Genomic DNA, 19,586 nt, shown 5'->3' on the forward strand with positions numbered 1-19,586 from the left:
CAACCTCATCTCTTGTGCGGTGGGCTGAGTGTTAAAAACCTAGCCCGAATCCATGCAATGAGGGCTCCATGTGCAGATGGGAGGCTGTGGATGTTGCTAAAGATCAGTGGTGAATAATTTGGTTTTAGTTCATTTTACAAATTTGTCTGCACGTGCTATTTGCAATGTAACACCGTGCATGAACCTGCTCCCTTTGAGGGGAAGGAAAGCTGAAGCATCCCTGTGGGTTTACTCATATTTTCAGCCAATACATTCTTAATCCAGCATCCCCTTGCTCCTTCTTCCATCCTATGATGGATGTAGCTACCCACGGTCTGGCCTTCTGCTAACACTGACTTCTCATGTTCTGGGCAGCAGTGGCAAGGCAGGACATGTGCAGGAAAACAGCTCCAGGAACAAACTGCAGAAACAAAGGCATTCCAGGAGGATATTCCCAAGATTCCCGCCTCAGTTTGGTGGCCCCTCTGTCACAGCTAAGGGCACTGTGGAAAGAAAGGTGTTCCATGATGCATAAACTCCATTCAAATACAGGATTCTGTCTGGTCATCGTCAACTTCTTTCTCTGCATCCTAACAGCGCCTTCGAGGTGGGAAAAAGTTTGTTTCTCCTGATAAGAGGGCAATAAATTCTTTTTCTCTGAAAGATTTCGGTTTCCTGTGGCTGCTATCTCGCTGCGAGTCCTTTCTTTAAAAAAAGTATCCTACAGAGCATAGTTTCTATTTTAACATTTTTTTATAACCCAAACTATATTTACCACACTACTTAAGAAAATTAATACAGCATTACTTTCTAACACAACACATATGATATTCATTTTAATATTTGCGAAAAGCTAATCATAAAATACGCATTTTTCACATATCAGAACGGGGGCGATGACCCCACGGGGCCATGCCACGGGGGAAGCCGCTCTAGGGGCGGGATTATTCTGGCGGGCAGGGCCGGTGCCGGGCCGATGTCACCGATGATGCCGGAGTCGGGGGCGGTGCCGGCGCTCGGGGCGAGCCTCGCCCGGCCCTGCGCAGCCACGCGGCGGTGCCGGCCCTTTGTTCCCGGGGGTCCGCGGCCGCCGGGAGGCGGCGGGAGCTGCGGCCAGCAGGATGCCATGGGGAACTGCTGGGCGCAGTGGTGCTGCGGGCTGTTCCTGCGGAGGGATGCCGGCCGCATCCAGCGCGGCGGAGGGTGAGCAGCATCAGCGCCGCTGCCCCTTTCCCCTCCCCGGGGCGGGGAGGTGCTGGGCCGGCCGGCTCCGCCTTCCCCGTGGGGCACCGGGGGTGGCGGGGTGGGCAGGGATGCGGGGTCTGGGCTCCTGGGCATGCCGGGGGGATGGATGGAGGCGCCGGGAACCCGCCGGGCTCGGTGCGGTTTTTGTGCGGTCGGGGCTCATGCGCTTCCAGGGTCAGCGGCTTCTGAGCCCCGGTGTTTTCCGGCAGGAGGTGCCCAGAGAGGTTTTTCAGGTCAGTTGTCAAAAGCCTTGCAGGCGGCCGTGCTTGTGGGAGCAATGGAAAAACACCCGGTTTTCTGCAATGTGATCTCGTCCTCGCCGTGAGTCAGAGGCTGAGCCGCTGCTGGGATAAATCAGGAGCAGAATGGTTCGGATGAACTCATGTCTGTTGCAGAATGGTTCCGAGGAATCCTTATGTCTTGGAAACGTGCGACAACCTGTTTCATTCTGCCACAAGCAGTTCACGGAAAAGCACAGTGCAAACAGGGCTTTTCCCATATCCTGGCCGGCACTGGATACCTACCCATCACTCATTTTCGATGTGTTAGGGTAGAAATCGCTCTCAGCAGATAAGCTGGGCGTTTTACATGATGCAAGCTCGTGGCCTCTTGCTTCACACCAGCTCTGGCAGGCGAGTCTCACCTTCCAGACGAGCTGCTTCTCAGAGGCAGGGGTGAAAAACCAGGGCAGTGCATGCAGAGGATACCTGCTTGTATTTTTAGTGCTCCACCAGAGGGGATGGGAACACCTCTGATGCCTTGGTAGTTGGCACTGAAGTAGCACTTTGTTGTGCTTTGAGAACGCCAGGCAGTACTTGAAAGCTTCTTCCTGCACAACTTGAAAGCTTCTCCTTTCTGCGTGTTTTGCCGAGTCTCCTTCCACAGGCCAATACCCCTTTTTTTCAGCAAATCTAGTGACAATTTTAGTGACAAAAAATTTAGTGCAAATCCCTGCATCTGTTAGTCCAATACCAGGCTGTCCTGGGCAGTGAAACAAATCTTCCTGCCTGCTGCTCTATTGTCTAGTTGTTCAGGTGTTGCACAACCTGCAATGAAAGTCTGAGGCATATAAAACGTACAGAGGACTGCTAGCCTCTGTGCTTCAGATCAGATTTGTTTTCTGGGTGTGGTGGTGATGGTAGTTTACAGAGCAGTGTCACAGTGTTGAGGTTATTTTCCTTCCACTGAGCAGGGAATTTTATTAAAACCAAAACTCTAAAATGTGGCGTATTATAAAGTTTGCAAGTTAGATTGATACCACCTTGTCCATGTTTGGCTGTTTCTGGAACACCATAATGTAAAAATGTAGCTTATCAACTTAATGATTACTTTAATCAACTAAGTATAGAGTTTTTAGTAAGTGTTTCAATATCCTGGAAGATTGTAAGTTGCCTTTGCTTGGAATTGTGCAGCTATATATATATATATATATATATATATATATATATATATGGATGGAGTATGTGTATATATATATGTATGAAAAGTTAGTCTCTTTAATAGTCCGATCGTGGAAGATAATTTTGACTGTCTCTATAGGTCCTGTGACCTGTCAGCTGAATTGTTTTCTCCAGGAGCTATCCAACCAAAAGTCTTAGAAAACTATGGAAAAGCAGGGCTTAAAGGAAAATTATAAAAGGTGTAAACGTGTTCATAGGTTGCTGATTCTTCACTTGAAATTTTGTGCAGGAGTGAAGCTGATGGGTCTTCTGTTTGTGTCCCTAATGACCTCAGGCTTCCATAGTTGCCTGGAAGTGGCCTTTCCTCTCTGGTTTCCCAGCAGCGAATCCTCTGGAAAAGGTTCTTTAGTGGCAGAAAACGTTGTGCAACAAGGAACCAGTGGGTAGAGCAACAAGTTGCCAGGGGAGATGCTCCCTAAAGTGGCTTCCAAAGAAAAATGAGATGGAGATGAAATCCGATACAGTTAAAATAATTCAGGCTTTGGCTGGTATGTTGCTTTTATTATTGTCACAGTGTTGGTGTTGGTTGCGAGTGCTGAAGGATCTTTTCGTGCAAGTAGAGAAATCCCTGAGGCCCTGGCTTTATTCCTTGTACCAGTCAGCACTTGCAACTGGAAACCCTGGTTTTGGAAACAGTTCGATGAAATGGATGTTGCACTGAAGAGTGTTTATGTTAGAATGTTCTTCTGGATCGTGGCCAAACATCCTTGGCTGGGTAAAAATGTATTCAGGGAACTTAACACTGTGTCAGGGTTTGTAGAGGACAGGGCTAACTGTCCCCTGTAAAATAATTCAAATAAAATAGGAAGAATTCTGAATAAAAATCAGGGAAGAAACCAATTCCCTGTATAAAATTAGAGTGTGAATTTAATTTTTTATTTTAGTTTAAAAGTATTGCCTTGACCTCTTATTGGATATTTTTCTCTGAGGCTCAGCCTTCTGGATGTGCCAAGCTGTCAAAATAAAATGTATTGTTTAGCACTGATGAGGTGCAAGATACCAGGAAAGAGTTAAGTGCCATGGTGAGCAACAGCATTTTCAGAAATTGCCCGGAACAATGTTTTTTTTCCAGGAAAAACAGATTAAAGGGATTGCAGAACGTGCTAATAGTCTGTAAATGTCAAGTCCAGCATCCTGACAAGTGATTTCATCTCACAAGGGTTGTAGTTTTTTCCCCAGTTCTACAGAAGGCATTTACATGCTTTTGCCTCTCCCTGCTGTAGTTAATAAGTCAATGTACTAAATACATGAAGATTTTATTGTTATTTTATATTTAACATATTTTAAAATCTATTTTAAATTCTCAGGTTCATTCACCTTCTGCTGTGTATGGAAAAGTCTTCTGCAGTCTAACTGTAAACTTATTTTTCCAGATCCAAGTATTTTAGAACATGTTCAACAGGAGAACACTTCACTATAGAGGTGAGCACTTACATTTTTAGCTATTTAAGAAAAAGTGGGAAAAGCTGAATCATGGCAATGCCTTTAACACTTTCTGCAGTTTATGAATACTGAAACATTCTGGGATATTCCAGCCCAGATTTGGGTTACCTTATAGTTTGTGGTATTTGTAGTCCACAGAGGTCCTTTCCCAACGTCCAGATTTAAATCCTCTTTGCCAAGGGTAGTGTAAGGTTAACCAGGAATAGTGTAAGGTTAACCAGTGTAAGGTTAACCAGAAACCTGGTTTACTTTCCCCGAGTGTTCTGCAAGTCCTAGGCCAGCCAGATTGCCCCCATTACTGAGGATAACATTAATTATTGTAGGTAATGCTTGGGCTGTCCAGAAAGTTATGTACAGAGGGAGAAATCTGTTGTGCTGCAGAACTTCCTGTTGTGAGAGAGTGAGTTTGTGCAGCTTAGAATGCTTCTTTTTTAATTAGGACTCTTCTCCAGTTAGGAGGAGAAACATTGCTAAGAAGGTTCACCTCTAAAAATAAAATTCCTCTGAAAGTAGGGTTACAGTCCCACTGTTAGAACTGGAGTGGTGTTTTTACAAGACACATAAAATATGCAATCATACTTGCTGTATGAGTCTTTAGTGATTCGTTATATTGAGTTGTAAAAATGATTTATTTATTTTCCTCTGCAGTTTGAGAACCTGGTGGAAAGTGATGAGGTGAGTACCTCATGTGAAACCTGCTTGTACAAGCCTTAAAAATGGTTCCAACATCTGCATCTTCCTCCTGCTTTAAACTGAGCCGTAGACTTAAATCACAGGGAGTTTTTTTGGGTTTTTTTACTTTCTGTTTTCCTTGCACTAAGGGTATGAATTTAAGACTTTGGATAAAGATCTAAGAGATTGGTTTTGGGGAGTATGGGAAATAACCCATTAAGGAAGGGGGCACTATGGACTTTGGGAAGAAAGAAAAGAAAAGAAGAGGTGTGAGGAAAAAGAGTATTTGGGGAGACTCAAAGGAGAATGTGCTGCTGGCATAACTCTTGCATAAAACTCAGCAAGTGCCCTCAGTCAGAGAACAGAAATAGACCTGGGTTGCTTTGCTAAGGGAAGTTCTGGAAGTGCTCTGTCTTTACAAAAAAACCAGACTTTTTTATTTATTTTAACAGGGGGAGAGCCCTGGAAGCAGTCACAGGTAAGACTTTGAGCCTGAAGACCTCTCCTTCCCTCTGCTGTCCCACTGGTAACACTAAACAAAACAGAGTAAGGGAGAAACAAGGGACAAAAACAAGTAGGAAAAAAAAAGTGAGGTTAGGACTGCAGTGACAGTAATGCTTCTGTTCCAGTAGTTCTGTTAGCAGAGATGAAAATATGCTTTCTGTAAAGATATAAATTATAAATAATATATATTGTGAGAGCAAGGAGAGACAGCAGTGTCCTGAACAAGCTGGAGCTTTCAGGAGGAGCAGGCCACAATCAGAGCCTGTTGGATGTACATTAAAGGACTGGTCAGGATAGACCACACAGATTTGTCAAAGGGCAAAGAAAGGGTTGTCATGCATGAATAATGGATGGAGCTTTTTTGGTGTTTCCTCAGGCCTCTGACTGAGGAAGAAATTGCAGACCTGAAAGAGAGACACTACAACTCCATTGCTGAGAAGCAGAGGGTTGTTGACCTGAAGCTTCAGTCAGAGGTAAGTAGTCACAGTGAGAGTACAAATGGTTTTTCCTCCAAAAATGTTAGGATCAGCCATGGACACTGGGAGATTCCGCTCACACGGAGCAATTAGGTTTTGTTCAGCAGTTGGTATTTTTTAGCCTACAAGGTGCACAAATTCCTTCTTTTTAACAGCCTCTTAGCTGAAAAAAATGGAATTAATAGGCTGGGTTTCTGACCAGGATCTCTTAAATTGGACCCTTTTTTCAGTGCAAGACCAAATGGGGAATATTCTTGCTTCAACTTTTCCTGTGTTGAATTTTCTCTACGACTTTCTTAAGGGAAAAAAACCCCACATAACTTGTTACTCTGTTTTAGTGGTGCAGCAGTTAATGGAATATGATGTGGAATACAATGTAGAACTTGGATGAACTCTGATCTAAAGTGCCAATGAACTATGGAACTGAAAATCTTTAAATCTTTCGCTGTGCAGTCCATAATAAAATAGAAAAAAGCATTGCAGCATATTATTAGTTCACTAATAATAAATGTTTTCTCAGTAGTTACCTAAATTTCTTGGGCTGTTTGCTTGTGGGGAGGGAAGCTGTTAAACCCAGTTAATGCTTTAGCTGCAGTCAATTTTGTTTTATTTTGCTTTTCTAGCTGCTTTTCTTTTGTTTTCTTGCACTCATGGCTTTAATAATAGGAAGATAGATAGGTTCTGCTTTTGTTAACCATTACTGTTTTGTTCATACACAGTTAGCCTTACAAGAGGAGAAGTTAAGACTAGAAGAGGAGGCTTTATATGCTGCACAACGTCAAGCAGCCAGGGCAGCAAAGCAGAAAAAGCTCTTGGAGGTGAGGGGAAAAAGACCCCAATATTTATGAGAGCCTCTGTCCTGTTCCTATGTATGCAAACTTCCCTGATACCCTTTCCATCTCAGGAAACCTGACAAGGAAGTGGCTTTGGCTTGCAAAGTAGAGAAAGAAGTACAAGATTTGGAAGTGCAGCTGGTTGGAGCAGCTGAAAATCAACATAATTGTTTGAAACAGCTTCTGTCACCGAGTAGAGATTTTGAATGAGTTATAATTTTAATCTATAATTAGCTTCACAGTCTTCTTATATAATATGTAGAAGTTACTGATCTTAAATGTAAAAATATTCTTTGGTGGCTTTTGGGTAAAAAAAATCCTTGACATTGAGCACATGTTTAATTTAGACATCATTTAGATTTGTAAAATGTACTTTTTATATTTGTGCACTGTATTGCTCCTTATCTTTGTGTTCTCTATTGACCCTGCTCTGGAGTACTCATCTAATTTCTATGTCACTAAGTATAGCTCTCCTTTCACATTTCTTTCTCTCCCCTTGCCATTTGGTGTCAGAGGGTTAATTCTTTCTGACCTTTTTGCCTGCTTTTTTTTCCTTACCACTTATGATCTACAGAAAGCCAACAAAAGTAGATTTTTTTAAATGGTGTTAACTGATTTTTATAGAAGTTCTGTGCAAGAAATGCTGTATTTCTTGTCTTTCAGTATTTTTAATATGCATTTCTTTTAGTCAGGACCTAAGACAGAATGGGTTGTAGAGATTTTAATTTCCTCTTGGTGTAAAATTAGTACCACTTATCTCCTGCTCAAACAGCCTCCTCAAAACCCACAAGGATTATAAGGATTTTAAGGAAGAGTTTTTGTCCAGATATGCATTGAGCACTTAGCCCTTCTGGATAAACTGGAAGCTATTTTGGAATGCATCACTCATCTTCCTGTTGGTTGTGGGCACAAATGGGAAAATGGCTTTTTTCTTGGAAGTGTGGCTTCTCTCAAAGCTCATTTGGCTTGCTGATGTTGCCCTGCTAAATGTCAGGGTCTGTAACAGCAGGGAATTTTAATGTGTGTGTGTCCAGGAACTGGCAGTGCTGGATAGTGGGATGTGACCTGGCAAAACAGGGAGATAAATCTAAATTGGGCATTATGTGGGTATAGGAATCCTGAAAGAAAATGGTTGTGTGTGTGTCAGTAATTGATTTTGACAGATTTGTTGACTGTGTTGTGCCAAATTTCTGTCTGTTTCTCTCTCTGTTCTTGAATCTTTTCACCTCTAACCATCACAAGTGATATTTCTGCTTCTACTTTTTTTCTCTACACTCCCCATTTGCACATTTCCACCTGCAGTTATTATCATTTAAACATCCAGGATGCAAAGTATGCTAGAAAACAACCCCACCATCATTATCCTGGGACTGAAAAACACAAGATCCAGTGCAGTTACCTCCCCACACCTAAAGCAAAGAGCAGCTCTAGATGAAGTTGACATTAGCAGAGTTATTAATACTTTTGGCCCTGCAAGGCAGCAAAGCTGTTATTAATATAGATGAAGCACTTAGTGCTGATGGAGACAGCCAGAGGAGATGGCAGCACTGCTTTGCACAGGGATGAAAGGATTTGTAGGAAATATTTATCTTTTAAATGGCAGGGTGGCTCTTCCTGGGCATGGAGCAAAAGAAATCCAACATCACCCAGGTGTTAGTTGTGCACAGAAAACACTTTAAGAAGACAGCAGACAAGACAGGTGCAGTCCTGACTGAGGTTTCTAAAAACTGATGGGTTTTTTGGGGGGTGCATAAAATAGGGTAAAGGGTTGAGAGCTCTGTTTTGAATGTTCAGCTTTTTCAATGATTTGCTTCTCTTAATAGCAACGTAGGCAGCACAGGATAACACAGCAGAGAGCACATACTGTTAACAATGGAGAGTTCCAGAGGTAAGAGAACAAACTTTATTCCTGATAACTCACAGTCCTCACTGTCTGTAGCCCTGTTCCTCATCTGGAAAGCTAGAGGGTATTTTGGGTTGTTGCTGGAGTTATTAGACTGCTGCATACAGTGCTACTCCCAGCTGCTAACAGATATTTACATCCATTTTGTGGTTTATTTTAGAAAGGTGTTTATATGTAAAATTTCAGCTAACATAAAGTATTTTTATTGTTCAGGACCCTGTTTTAAAAACCCAATAGAAACACACTATTTAAATGGTTTATAGAGTCTGCCCGTTCCTTCATTAATATTCTTAATTGTATTTATTTATTTATTTATTTAATTATTAAGTATTTTATGTATTTATTTATTTTAAGTCTCTTTATTCCCACCTCCCATGTTCAGTGGTGGTGGTGGGAAAAACAAGCTTTAAAAAAAGTGGAGAAATTTACAGTGGAGTGGTGTTTGATTGTAGAAAAAGTTCATGCACAGAAGACAAGGGGGGCAGGAGGAATTTTGCTATGGAAGCACAGTTAGAATAGGAGCTGAGAAAACTGAGTAGGAACTGGCCAGATTTTAAAAACAAAGGACTGCAGGAGCAGGGTTTGAATTCATCAGTTAAAAAAATGAACTGAAAATTAAGGAGATTTTATCTAAAGTGATGAAGGGAGGGGAAGAGTTGTTATGAGTTAATTAATTAATTTTTAACTGAAAATACTAATAAAAATTGAGCAGAAGCACAGGCTGGGAGAGGATGCGATGAACAGGAACAGAAAGGCATTTTGCAGATGATTTTATAAATCATATAGTTCAGTGTTTACATGCTTTGTAGCAGAGCTGGGGGCATGTGGATTAACATATTTTTGATGGCAGCCCTGGAGGTTTCTAAAGCTGTAAAAATTGTGTTCTTGCAGCTGTGTGGCAGAGGAGGACCTCGATCCTTTCCTGAGGAATACAAAATTCCAGTATGAAGCTTTCCGAAGCAGCAGTAAGTCTGCCTTTCCTTAGGCACATCTCTAAATGTTGAGGGACCCTGAGGGGCACAGAGTGCTGCTTCTTTTTCTAAATAAACACAGATTATTTCTATTTTATGTTTACACACACAAATACAAAATGTGCATACATGTATCTGTAATTGAAACATCTGATAATTTTTTTATCTGATAAATGAAAGATAGTGGTGAATATTTCTTGTAAAACCAGTTGAAGATGCAGATGTGTGTTTATAGCTTTTTTTTAATCATCCCTTGGCAATGTAATTAGAATCATATTAATGTTTAATTTTTTTCCTAATGATGTGCAAGAGGTGAATTTGGCTGCCTGTACTAAAAAATTCTATCAACAGTTTGGAGGACAACAATTTGATGAGCTTTTATCTTTTAGTTTTGGTGACAGTACATGACAACCACTAAGGTGGAGGACTGATGGCTGTGTGAGTAGTTTAGTTTTTTGGGGAGGAGAGGCTTGATTTGTTGGTTTTTTGGTTTTTTTTACAGGTCTTCATACAAGCTCAGCTTACAGTTTATTAAATTCCTTTCTAGTTGTAATTAGACAATATCTCAGTGATACTGACTATTAATAAGCTACTGATTACTCTTTGAACTGATGAAGTACCTTTTCCAGCATGCCTGAGGTTTAAATGGCCACAAAGCACGATGAAAGCTTAATTTAAAATTTTACTTTTGCATGTTTAACCTGAAATTCAAGTACATTTACAAATTAAAAATACATTATGGGTTGTTGTTTTTTTTAATAGGACTTTCATCTGATGCCACAGTGCTGACACCCAACACAGAGAGCAGTTGTGACTTGATGACCAAAACCAAATCAGTGAGTGGGAATGATGACAGCACCTCCTTGGATTTAGAGTGGGAAGATGAAGAAGGTATTTATCCTGAATTTCAGCTTCATCCTGAACCCAAAAGTTAAAGATCTTGATATTTTAAGCTGTGCTCATTGTAAATTTGTCATTTTCAAAAAGGAAGGTGGTTTTAAACTTGTTTCTGATGGAGTTTCTGACAAGTTTGTAATGGTTAAACTGTAAATTATTTTTACTGAGACAAGTTCTTTATTTTTGATAAAGTGGAGATAACCCTACTAAATGAATTCATTTATTAGGATACTCCAGTAGATAAATGAATTAATTTCCCTGCATTTTGTGGAACTGACTTGTAAACTCCTGACAAAAGTAATGGTGAAGAAATGCTGCCCTCTCATGAGCCAGGAGCAGAAGGAAGAGCTTGTTCTTCCTGGTTTTTTTCTTCCTGGAGGTTGGTCAGGAGTCTGACTTCAGTATTTTGGGAAAAACCCTTATTACTGGCCCTGTAACATTCACTGGGAACTTGGATCTGCATTCCAAGGAGTACCCCAGCAATGATACGGCAGTAACATTGCTGCTGTTACAGGTGTTTTCTGCATACAATATTCTTCTTTTGTTTACTAAACCTGCAAAAACTCTTGGTTGAAAGTTTATCCAAAATGTTGAGACCTTGGCTATCAAAGGCTCACCAAAAATAAGCCAAATATAAGGGTTTGCTTATAGGTGATTAACATCTGTAATTACTGACAAAACCAGTGAAATCTTAGATGTCTTTGAGCAGTGTCCAGAACCTTATTTTGTGTGGAATTAGACAAACTGAAGACCTTTTCTAGACCATTGAGTCTGTCTTTTCCTAGACCACCAGTATCTGTCCATATTCTACCTTCGTTTCTCCTGGCAGAAACATAAAAGTTAGGTGAAACTCACATGTTTCCCCTTTGTGTGTGTTAAATGGTGTTGGGAAGGATGAAAGTTTGACAAGAAAGTTTCACAGATATGTGTGCTCAGCAGAAAGATTTTTAAATGTGAGTCTGATGAAGGAATAGAAATGAAAGCAAGTTTTGATATAGAAGAAAAGAATTGCTGAGCCAGTCTTGCTGGCTAACCAAGAAGGTAAAGGGTGTGTTAGTTGGAAGGGGTTTTTATGGCTTAGAGCAAAGGATAAACCCACCTCAAACAAGATGGTTTTACCAAGCAGAAAGATAGCACAGGCAAACAAGTCAGTAAATGTTGCAAGTAGAAAAAAAGTCTCAGAATTTTCTACTGCAAGAAAACTGAAAAACAACTTCTAGCTTAAACTGTAATGTACTAACTTTTAGTGATTGCAGAATAGTAACATGAATATGGTAATTATAGTAGTTATGATAGGCTATAGATAATAGTTAGGGTATAGATTGGTTCTACTGCATTAAGATGCTCAGCAAAGAAAAGTATATAATGCACTGTAACCAAAACTAAAGGGTCTCCAGGCCTGCCTGCAGCTGGAGCTGACAGCTGTAGGCACAGCTCTGTCACCCACAACCCTGGACTGCTGCAACCTCTTAGATAGAATAAACTGCATTTTGGAGAGCCCCTGGAGTCCCGCATCTCTCATTTAAACTCTTCCAAAATGGCAGGCATGAACAGGATGATCCCGGTGCGGGAGCGCTCCAGGACAGAGGAAGACATCCTGCGGGCGGCGCTGAAGTTCAACAGCAGGAAGCCGGGGAGCCACCCGGCCTCGGCCTCCGACGATTCCAACGGGCTGGAGTGGGAGAACGACTTCGTCAGCGCCGCCGCCGCCCTGGACGACAACGGCAACTCCGAGTACGCCGGCTTCGTCAACCCCGTGCTGGAACTGTCGGAGTGCGAGCGCCAGGACAGATAGTGGCATCCCTGCCTGTCCCCAAATGCTGCAAAGGGAATGGAACCCACGAGGCCACTCTGCTCTTTGTAACCTGCTCCCCTTTTTCTGACGGGCGAGCGACAGTCTGAATTCAGAACTAAGTGCAATTTTATCATCTACCTTCTCCACTTTTGTGAAAACTGCTGTGTATATTTCTGGGTATCTGGATTTAATAGAAAATTATCTGCACTAAATTGGAGCTTCGAAGCTTTGACTTGTCTATATTTTAACTTGCCTTTTTTTTTTCCTGGATGATGTTTCTATTGATTTTGTTTTAAAATTCATCGTTGGCCTAATATTTATCTCAGAAACAGTCCTCTATAATTTAATACAGTCCTCTTTAATTTAATACTTGAAGATAGAGAAATAATTTTTAAATATTTCTATTTCTGTGCTTTTTGACTTGCTCTTCAGCTATTTAGAGCTGCAAAACAAATTTGACACATGGCAAATTTGCAGATTTTCCCCTGTCTAGCTTGAAGCCTTCCTAGTCTTCTGTTGTCCTTTTTCCATTTATTTTATTTATTTAATTGCTTTATGCCAAGCACGGTTAACCTCAATGAACACAGTAAAACTCATCAGGTTAGGTAAGGTACTGCCTTGTATAATAATATGCCAGACTTAGTAAGCGTGTGCTAGATAGAAAAGCAAAAATAAAATATAAATTCTCTGTATGTGTCAATAAAATGGGAATTTTAACCAGTGGAGAACTGGAAGGACCAAAGTCTTGTTTTCCCAGCCCCCCTGAACAGACCAACCTCTGTTGCTACATGGTCCTTAAAAGTCTTCAGTTGTGGAAAATTTATAATTCCACTGGACCAGAACAATTAGGGAAAAGCAACATCCAGTGAGCAAACAGGGAGGGATGATGGCTCTGCTGCTGGCAGGGTGGGAAGAACAAGAACCTAAAGACTGAATTTTTACACCTGCATTTTGAAAAGAAAAAAGAAAAATTCACGTTTTAAGTGTGTTAAAGTGCTCTGCCTTTCCTGTGCCTCTCAAGTGGATGGTTAATCCTGCCAATACGGGCTGAAATCCAAGGAGGTGTTCAGTGACTGCACCACTGCTGTCCTGTGCTGTGTGGTCTCCCCCAGTATTCCATGTCAATCTTACTTTTTAACAAAGAGAGCCTACAAAGTACTTGCAGCTCTCAAGCTTTCCCCAAAATTTCAAAGTAAAGCCATTCTACTCTGCCATTATTTTGTGCAGCTGTCTTGTTTTTCCAGGGGGCAAAGGGTGACAGGGTTTAACTTTGTTTTGGAGTAAAAAGAACACGTGGTAAGTAATGAACCTACTCTGTCAATCATCAGAACTGAATTTGTTGGTGAAAGCTGCGTGAAAAATGTGGTTTAGCTCATCTGAAGCTATCTGGAATATTTGGGTTGTTACAGTGTGGATAAGGAGCAGAAATCCTGCACACTGGGGTTAAATGTGTGCAAGTAACCTGAGAGAACAGATAAGTCCTGTTGGTAACATTCCATCTCTTCATTTCAGTTGTAGCTATGTCACTGGAAATATTTTACTGCCATTATTTACATTTGCAATACTTGTAATGAGCTTTAAAGACCTGTACACATCAAATGTATATTTTGGGTTTGGCCTAGGCTACTGCTGTGTGACTTCTCTTGGATATTTCTTTGTATAGTATATTCCTATGGGAAGGAAGGCAACTTCCTCAACATGTAAATGACATGTTTTTTACCTGCTGAAACTGTCACCTCCCCTGCACTGGTCACTGCTCCTCCTGGCCAGGGAACATGAGGTGACCTCATCCTGACCATGCCTTGAGGAATTAGCTGACAGTCCTGCCCTTGGAATGAACAAGCACTGAGGAAAAAGGAGGCTGACTCCAGCTTTTTCTGTGATGGGCATGTTCTGTAGCCATGGTTGATGATAACATTTGCAGAGCTCAGTGCACCACGCTGGGTGACTTTTGAAGTGATGCTCCATCTCTGTGGGTATTTGAGAAATGGAGGGATTCTACAAACAGCTCATGTGAAGCAGTTCCAGGGTACTGTAAAATGCCTATCTGTACAAATTCAAGAGTCATTAAAATTTTCAGCAAGTCTTACATTTGGCAGTGTGGTATCTGTTGCTGGATTTGTGGCAGCCATGTCAGAGCCCTGCTGAATCCCACAGTGTCCCTTCTGGGGACCTGTTGCAGAAGACCTGGGGAATTTGGAGTATGGAGCCCTTCTCCTGTTGGAAATGAGCAGCGGTACCCACACCCTTTAAAGGCAAAATAACCTTTTGCTGGTCAGATCAATGTAGTGATAGGAGACAATCCATTTTTTAATACACATTTTACACAGTTGATTCTTTCCTCCGGTAAATACAGCTGAGCAAGTGATTGGACTGAGCAAGCGATTTGGAAACCACAACTGGCTTCCAAGAGTGGAAAACATGACAACAAAGTAATTTTGTCACAGAGGAGATGAACAGGCAAATCCTGCATAAGCCTGTGTTTGAGTTTCATTGCCTCTCCCATGTGGCTTTCTCTCACTCGTGGTTGGCTGCCTTAATCCCAGCTGTTCCTCCCCTCAGTTATAATTATGGTTTTCTTGGAATGATTAATGCTGAAATGCATCCTAATATTCAGGGATGATGAAGTGGGTAACTCCTATTCTTCCCCAGTGTGTCTTTCAAGCAAGCTAAAATACTTGCCAAAACAAAAAAGCCAAACGCCAATGAAAAGCTGAGCCCTGACAAAGAAAAACTTGACTGAAACAATCTGAAAAATACTTAAAAGACCAGAAAATTATTAGAGAGGTTTGGGTAGAGGAGTAAAGGTAGAAAACTTCCAGAAAGTATTTAAGTAAATTCTTACCTTGGAGCCATGGCATCTTTGGAAAGCCTGGAAAAGTGCCAGTGACAGTCTCTTATCTTGATGGTCCTGGAAATAATTTTATTCTCCAAAAATTCTTTTAGAGTGCAGCTATATAACAGAGCAAACCCTTACTAGGGAACAAAATGTATTTATTGCAAAATTAATGTGGATTTTTATAGACCATGATCATAGATGCTACATGTTTGTCTACGTCACAAGCAAAAGTAGTTGACTTGCAAAAAATATATATATATGTTAATTAAATTAGTGAAAATAAAAAAGAAACTTTGCTTTGAAGCTAATAAAAACATAAAAGGACAAAGTGTTTCTAAGTTGCAAAATCTGTGAAGTCACAACCTAGGCTCGCAAAAAATACTGTTTGGGATTTGGTGTGCAAAGCAGAGCATAAAGTAAAATATGCAACAAGACACTGTGTCACCCCCTGGTTGGGACCAAAACCCTGCTGTGCACGCTCTGTATTAATGCCTGTTAAATATCCCTCCAAGGCACGTGGCCACAGTTCTGGGATTCTGTGGATTTGAGTGACCTCTTGTCTCCCACACCTTTCTGGGCATCAGAGAGCCCTCCGAGAAGGCAGTGTCAGGAATCCATTCCTGTGGAGGAAGCAGTGCTCTGGAATGCCTGTGCTGATAATACCAAGTAAAGAAGACTGATGTGCAGCAGTCAGTGAGCACCACCAAGAACACTGGGCTGAGGTGAGAGCTGTGCATGCTGGAGGCTAGAAAACCTGATCCAGACTCCTTCTCCCCACTAGCACAGCTCGTTCTCATCAATCTCTGTGGGGCTTTTGCCTTGGCCAAGAGGAAAGGAAGGAGAAATGCCATTCTCAGGTATAGGCTGCAGGGATGGCAGGCACTTTTCTTGTAAGATGGGTGCTTCAGCCAAGTGCAAGTGAGTCTCAAAATAATCCACGGCCTCCCCTTCTTGAATCTCTGCCAGGATCTGGTAGTCCCCAAAGCAGATGATGCACTTCCAGGGCAGGTCTATTTTGTTCAAGTAACCCAGCTCCGTTTGGTTGACGGTCAGCTTCGTTTTCTTGCTGAGGTTCTTGATCTCAAAGGCATATTCGGAGCTGTGGAGCTTCCTGTAGAACTGCAGGGAGAACTGGATGCGGGAGACGCGCGTGTCCACCAGGCTGTAGTGGCACAGGCTGGAGTCGCGGCCGAACTTGGCCGTGTCGTCTGCCCGCAGCTGCTGCCGCCGGCAGAAATCCAGGCAGCGGAACATCATCTTCTCACCCTGCCCAGGGTGGTAGAAGGTCAGGTGGAGGCACGTCACTGTCTCCTCTGTTTCGGCCTCCTCGAAGGAGCTCATGGTGAGAGGAGCCCTTGGAGCCAGGAGACGGCAAAACCACGGCACAGAGCGGCTGCAGAACCCAACAGATTGGTGTCAGCACTGAGATATTCCCTGTGCTCCTCTCCACTCACTGCACAGAACCTCCAGGTACCTGGAAGCTTCCAGATACCTGGAAGCACAGCAGCCACAACTCACCGCTGCTTGCCAGCAAGCTCCTCTCGAGGCAGATTTATCTTTGCAGGAAATATGTCATTTAGCAGTTAGATTTTCTTGATGGGGTTAGGCAGAACTGGCTTAAAATGGGGTTAGGCAGAATGGGCTGGGCCTGTGTGCTCTGCTCTTTATCAAGAGATCTTTAACAACAGTCTGTCTGTAGGTAGTAGTAATTCAAATATTTATAAAGCATTCCTTGGGGTCTCCAAACTGACCTCTTGCACGGAAAAAGTGTTTAGAGAGTGATGGCTGGGATAGCATAAAAAGTGAATGAAAAAAGTTGGACTGTCCATGAGACCTAAAAGAGGAATTGTCACCACTTCTAGGTATTTCCCCATTGTCTGCTGGAAAATCCCAGCTCTCTGCTGCTCCAGAAGCGCTAAAAAAATTTACTTTTCTTGGATTTTGTAGTTTTGTGTTGTTTTTCAAAGTTCTTCACGTTCAGCACAGAGACCACATACTTATGAAACAAATTCTGTTCCAAAGCCTGAGCAACTGCAGTGCATCCTAATAAAACCTGAGACAGCTCAGGAAAGGCTGCCATCTGCTTCTCTAAATGCAAGGCCAGTGTCTTCCCACACTAAAACTGAGCCTTGAAAAGAAAAGCCTTGCTATTTGAAAGCAGAAACCAGCAAATGAATTCCCAGTTACTCACCAGGGAAACATGTGAACAGCCATTTAACTGGTATCACATCGTGCAGATGTTTCCACATCCAGGTTGCAGTAAGTGCCCAGTGTGTCTCACACAGCTCTGGAGCTCACCAGCTCCATCCAGAGCTTTATGAGCAGCTGAATCATCACTGCCATGAAGTGATGATTGTGTTTTGTGATGATGGAGTTTGACTTGTGGTTTTTACACACTGCACCCAAACACCAAGCACAGCGCATGGTGGTGTATCAGTGCATCGTTTTTTCTGTGTGAAACCTCAAAACTGCTCCCTTTGCACCTTTAACACAAAACCAGCCACAGTTCTGACACAGCAGCTCAGCAACCCCAGCTTGGTTACTGAAGCAGGCTGCAACAGCACAGATGATGAGTGAAACACAGAATTTCCAGCAGAGCTCCCTTTAAAACAACTAGGAAATATCATCTGTGCTTTTGGCAGGAGTGCAGACATACACCCTGAGAGCAGGTTACTCCTTGGCCATCTGTGAGCCAAGCTGTGGTGGCACCATTACCAGTCCCTCCTCCTTGTGGATTCCCCAGCTCTCTCTGGGACGCTGGAAGCAGCTCTGTGGGCCAGGAGGGACTGTCCCCGTGTCCAGCTCTGCCCTTCCTTGTTTTGCGCTAGAAGGGGATATTACATGAGGTCATCTTTGGTGAAGGGGAAAACCACCGAGCACTTTCATTGTGTTTGCAGTTCAGAGACACTTCTGTGCCTCACGACTTCAGTGCAAATTACAGATGGCTACATTAACTAAAAAACAAGAACAGCCTCCCACTGCTTCGGCAGCTCCCCCTGACGATCCTGGATCCCGGCAGCTCCCACAGACCCCGCTCCGGATCCACGATCACCTCAGGCACCCCCTCACGGCCGCCCGGTCCTGCCTCAAAGGCTCACCGAGGTCGAGCACACTGAACATTCCTTCACGTAAATTGACGAGTTTCTACTTAAAAGGAGTTTCTACTTACTAGAGTGCATTGGCCAGGAGGAAGAAACCTTCTGTAGATTTCTCTGCAGCTCTAAGGCAGCCACTGCCCCGCTGTTGTCCGTCCCTCCACCGTGCTCTCACCTCATCATCCTCTCCTAGGGTACAGCGAGTGTCATCACCCCCACTTCCAGAGGCAGCAGAAGAGCGGGACGCCCTAAGAATATGGGCTCCGGCTCCTGGAGCAGGCTCAGTGCCACCTACCCACCCCACAGCACGGCCAGCCTGGGATCTTCCGGACCGAACCCAGGGGCACTGCCTGGCCCATCCCGCCCCCTTCCTTCCCCTCACGGCCCGGCCCGCAGCCTCCTCACCTGCTAGGAGCGGGGCTCCGGCGGCCGCCGAGGGCTGCAGCGGCTCCTGACTCCCGGTAAGTCCTGAGGGAGCCGGCGGGAAGCGCTGAGGCGGGAGGAGCGGGAGCGGGAGGAGCCGGGACGGGCGGCGCTGAGGGCACCGCGGGGCGGGCAGCGCAGAGGGCGCCGTCGGGCCGGAAGTAGGACGTCTTTAAAAATAAAGGAAAAAAAAAAAGAAAAAATATTTAAATCATTTATTACAGTGGATAACTCTAAAGGAATAGCCACAGGTCTGTCCGGGGTCTCTGAGCATGTGTTCAGAGCCGTGTCAGGGATCACAAGTCAAGGGGCTCAGCTGTCAGACAAAATAATTCTGGTTTAACCCCCAAATGAACGCTTTGAGAAGTAAAAGGCTTTGGGAAGCGGCGCACTGTGGGCATATAGCAGTTGACCTGATGATGTTCTTAAATTGATTATTTTAAAATGTTTGGTTGTTTGCTCTAAGCAACCGCAGTTCAGGTTAATTGCACCGCCTTTGGGAAATAATGTTGCCCTGGCCGATGGCCTAAACTGATCTGAAAACTTTTCCTCACTTCTCTTTTTTTTTCTTTTCCCTTTACAAATCCTGAGAACGCCGTGGGTTTTTCTTTATCCAGCGGCTTGGTTTTTCATGTTCACCCGTGTTACCCTCTCAGCCCAGGACAAGTGGCGAAGTGAACCCGTTCCTTTTCCATCCTGATCCCAAACATTCCCTGTTCTCCCTTCCCTGTGCCTGCACTGCAAGTACCGAGGGCTTCATGGCTTTGGCACGGGCCATCAAATTCTGCCTTGCTTCATACAAACTGTTTTTCACTTGTAGGTTCTTTTCATATCTTCAACAAACAGGTCAATGACTTGTGGGTTGATAAATTACCTTGTAGTTCATATGGAATAACTTTTCTCTGTATGCAGTCTAATAGGGCTGTTCCGGGCTCTTCTCCCTGACCAAAAAAAAAAAAAAAAGAAAAAAAAAAGAAAAAAAAAGAAAAAAAAAGAAAAAAAAAAGAAAAAAAAGAAAAAAGGGATTAAACTGTGTTTTGCAAGAAGTTGT

General features: G+C 43.0%; 3 protein-coding genes across 7 annotated transcripts in view; 2 read left to right on the top strand and 1 right to left on the bottom strand.

Moving 5' to 3' along the window:
* Positions 1-965: 965 nt before the first annotated feature.
* AP1AR (adaptor related protein complex 1 associated regulatory protein) lies at positions 966-14,267 on the top strand. Of its 2 annotated transcripts, XM_071431315.1 has the most exons (10): positions 966-1,182; positions 4,058-4,106; positions 4,776-4,802; positions 5,252-5,277; positions 5,680-5,776; positions 6,499-6,597; positions 8,436-8,500; positions 9,407-9,480; positions 10,249-10,377; positions 11,928-14,267. In XM_071431315.1, the coding sequence occupies exons 1-10, from the start codon at positions 968-970 to the stop codon at positions 12,176-12,178; spliced, it is 1,032 nt and encodes a 343-aa protein (XP_071287416.1). In that variant the 5' UTR covers positions 966-967; the 3' UTR covers positions 12,179-14,267. The 2 variants fall into 2 exon arrangements, with proteins under 2 accessions (XP_071287416.1, XP_071287417.1); XM_071431316.1 differs by lacking the exon at positions 6,499-6,597 and having other exon boundaries at positions 967-1,182.
* On the bottom strand, positions 12,412-18,870 carry TIFA (TRAF interacting protein with forkhead associated domain). 4 transcript variants are annotated; one of them, XM_071431317.1, is made up of 4 exons: positions 18,518-18,870; positions 18,187-18,301; positions 17,733-17,841; positions 12,412-16,410 (listed from the first exon to the last, which is right to left on the bottom strand). In XM_071431317.1, the coding sequence occupies exons 2-4, from the start codon at positions 18,194-18,196 to the stop codon at positions 15,795-15,797; spliced, it is 735 nt and encodes a 244-aa protein (XP_071287418.1). In that variant the 5' UTR covers positions 18,197-18,301; positions 18,518-18,870; the 3' UTR covers positions 12,412-15,794. The 4 variants fall into 4 exon arrangements, with proteins under 4 accessions (XP_071287418.1, XP_071287419.1, XP_071287421.1 ...); XM_071431318.1 differs by lacking the exon at positions 17,733-17,841 and having other exon boundaries at positions 18,518-18,869; XM_071431320.1 differs by lacking the exon at positions 18,187-18,301 and having other exon boundaries at positions 18,518-18,688.
* The window catches only part of ALPK1 (alpha kinase 1), a 33,149-nt gene continuing 32,052 nt past the window's right edge, over positions 18,490-19,586 (top strand). Inside the window, exon 1 of the mRNA XM_071431321.1 lies at positions 18,490-18,573. The gene's annotated coding sequence lies outside the window, so the exon portion shown is untranslated. The remainder of the gene's footprint in view (positions 18,574-19,586) is intronic.

The sequence above is a fragment of the Agelaius tricolor genome, unplaced genomic scaffold (assembly GCF_023055355.1).
Source record: "Agelaius tricolor isolate 1412-34295 unplaced genomic scaffold, bAgeTri1.0.p SCAF_8, whole genome shotgun sequence".
NCBI classification, from domain to species: domain Eukaryota; kingdom Metazoa; phylum Chordata; class Aves; order Passeriformes; family Icteridae; genus Agelaius; species Agelaius tricolor.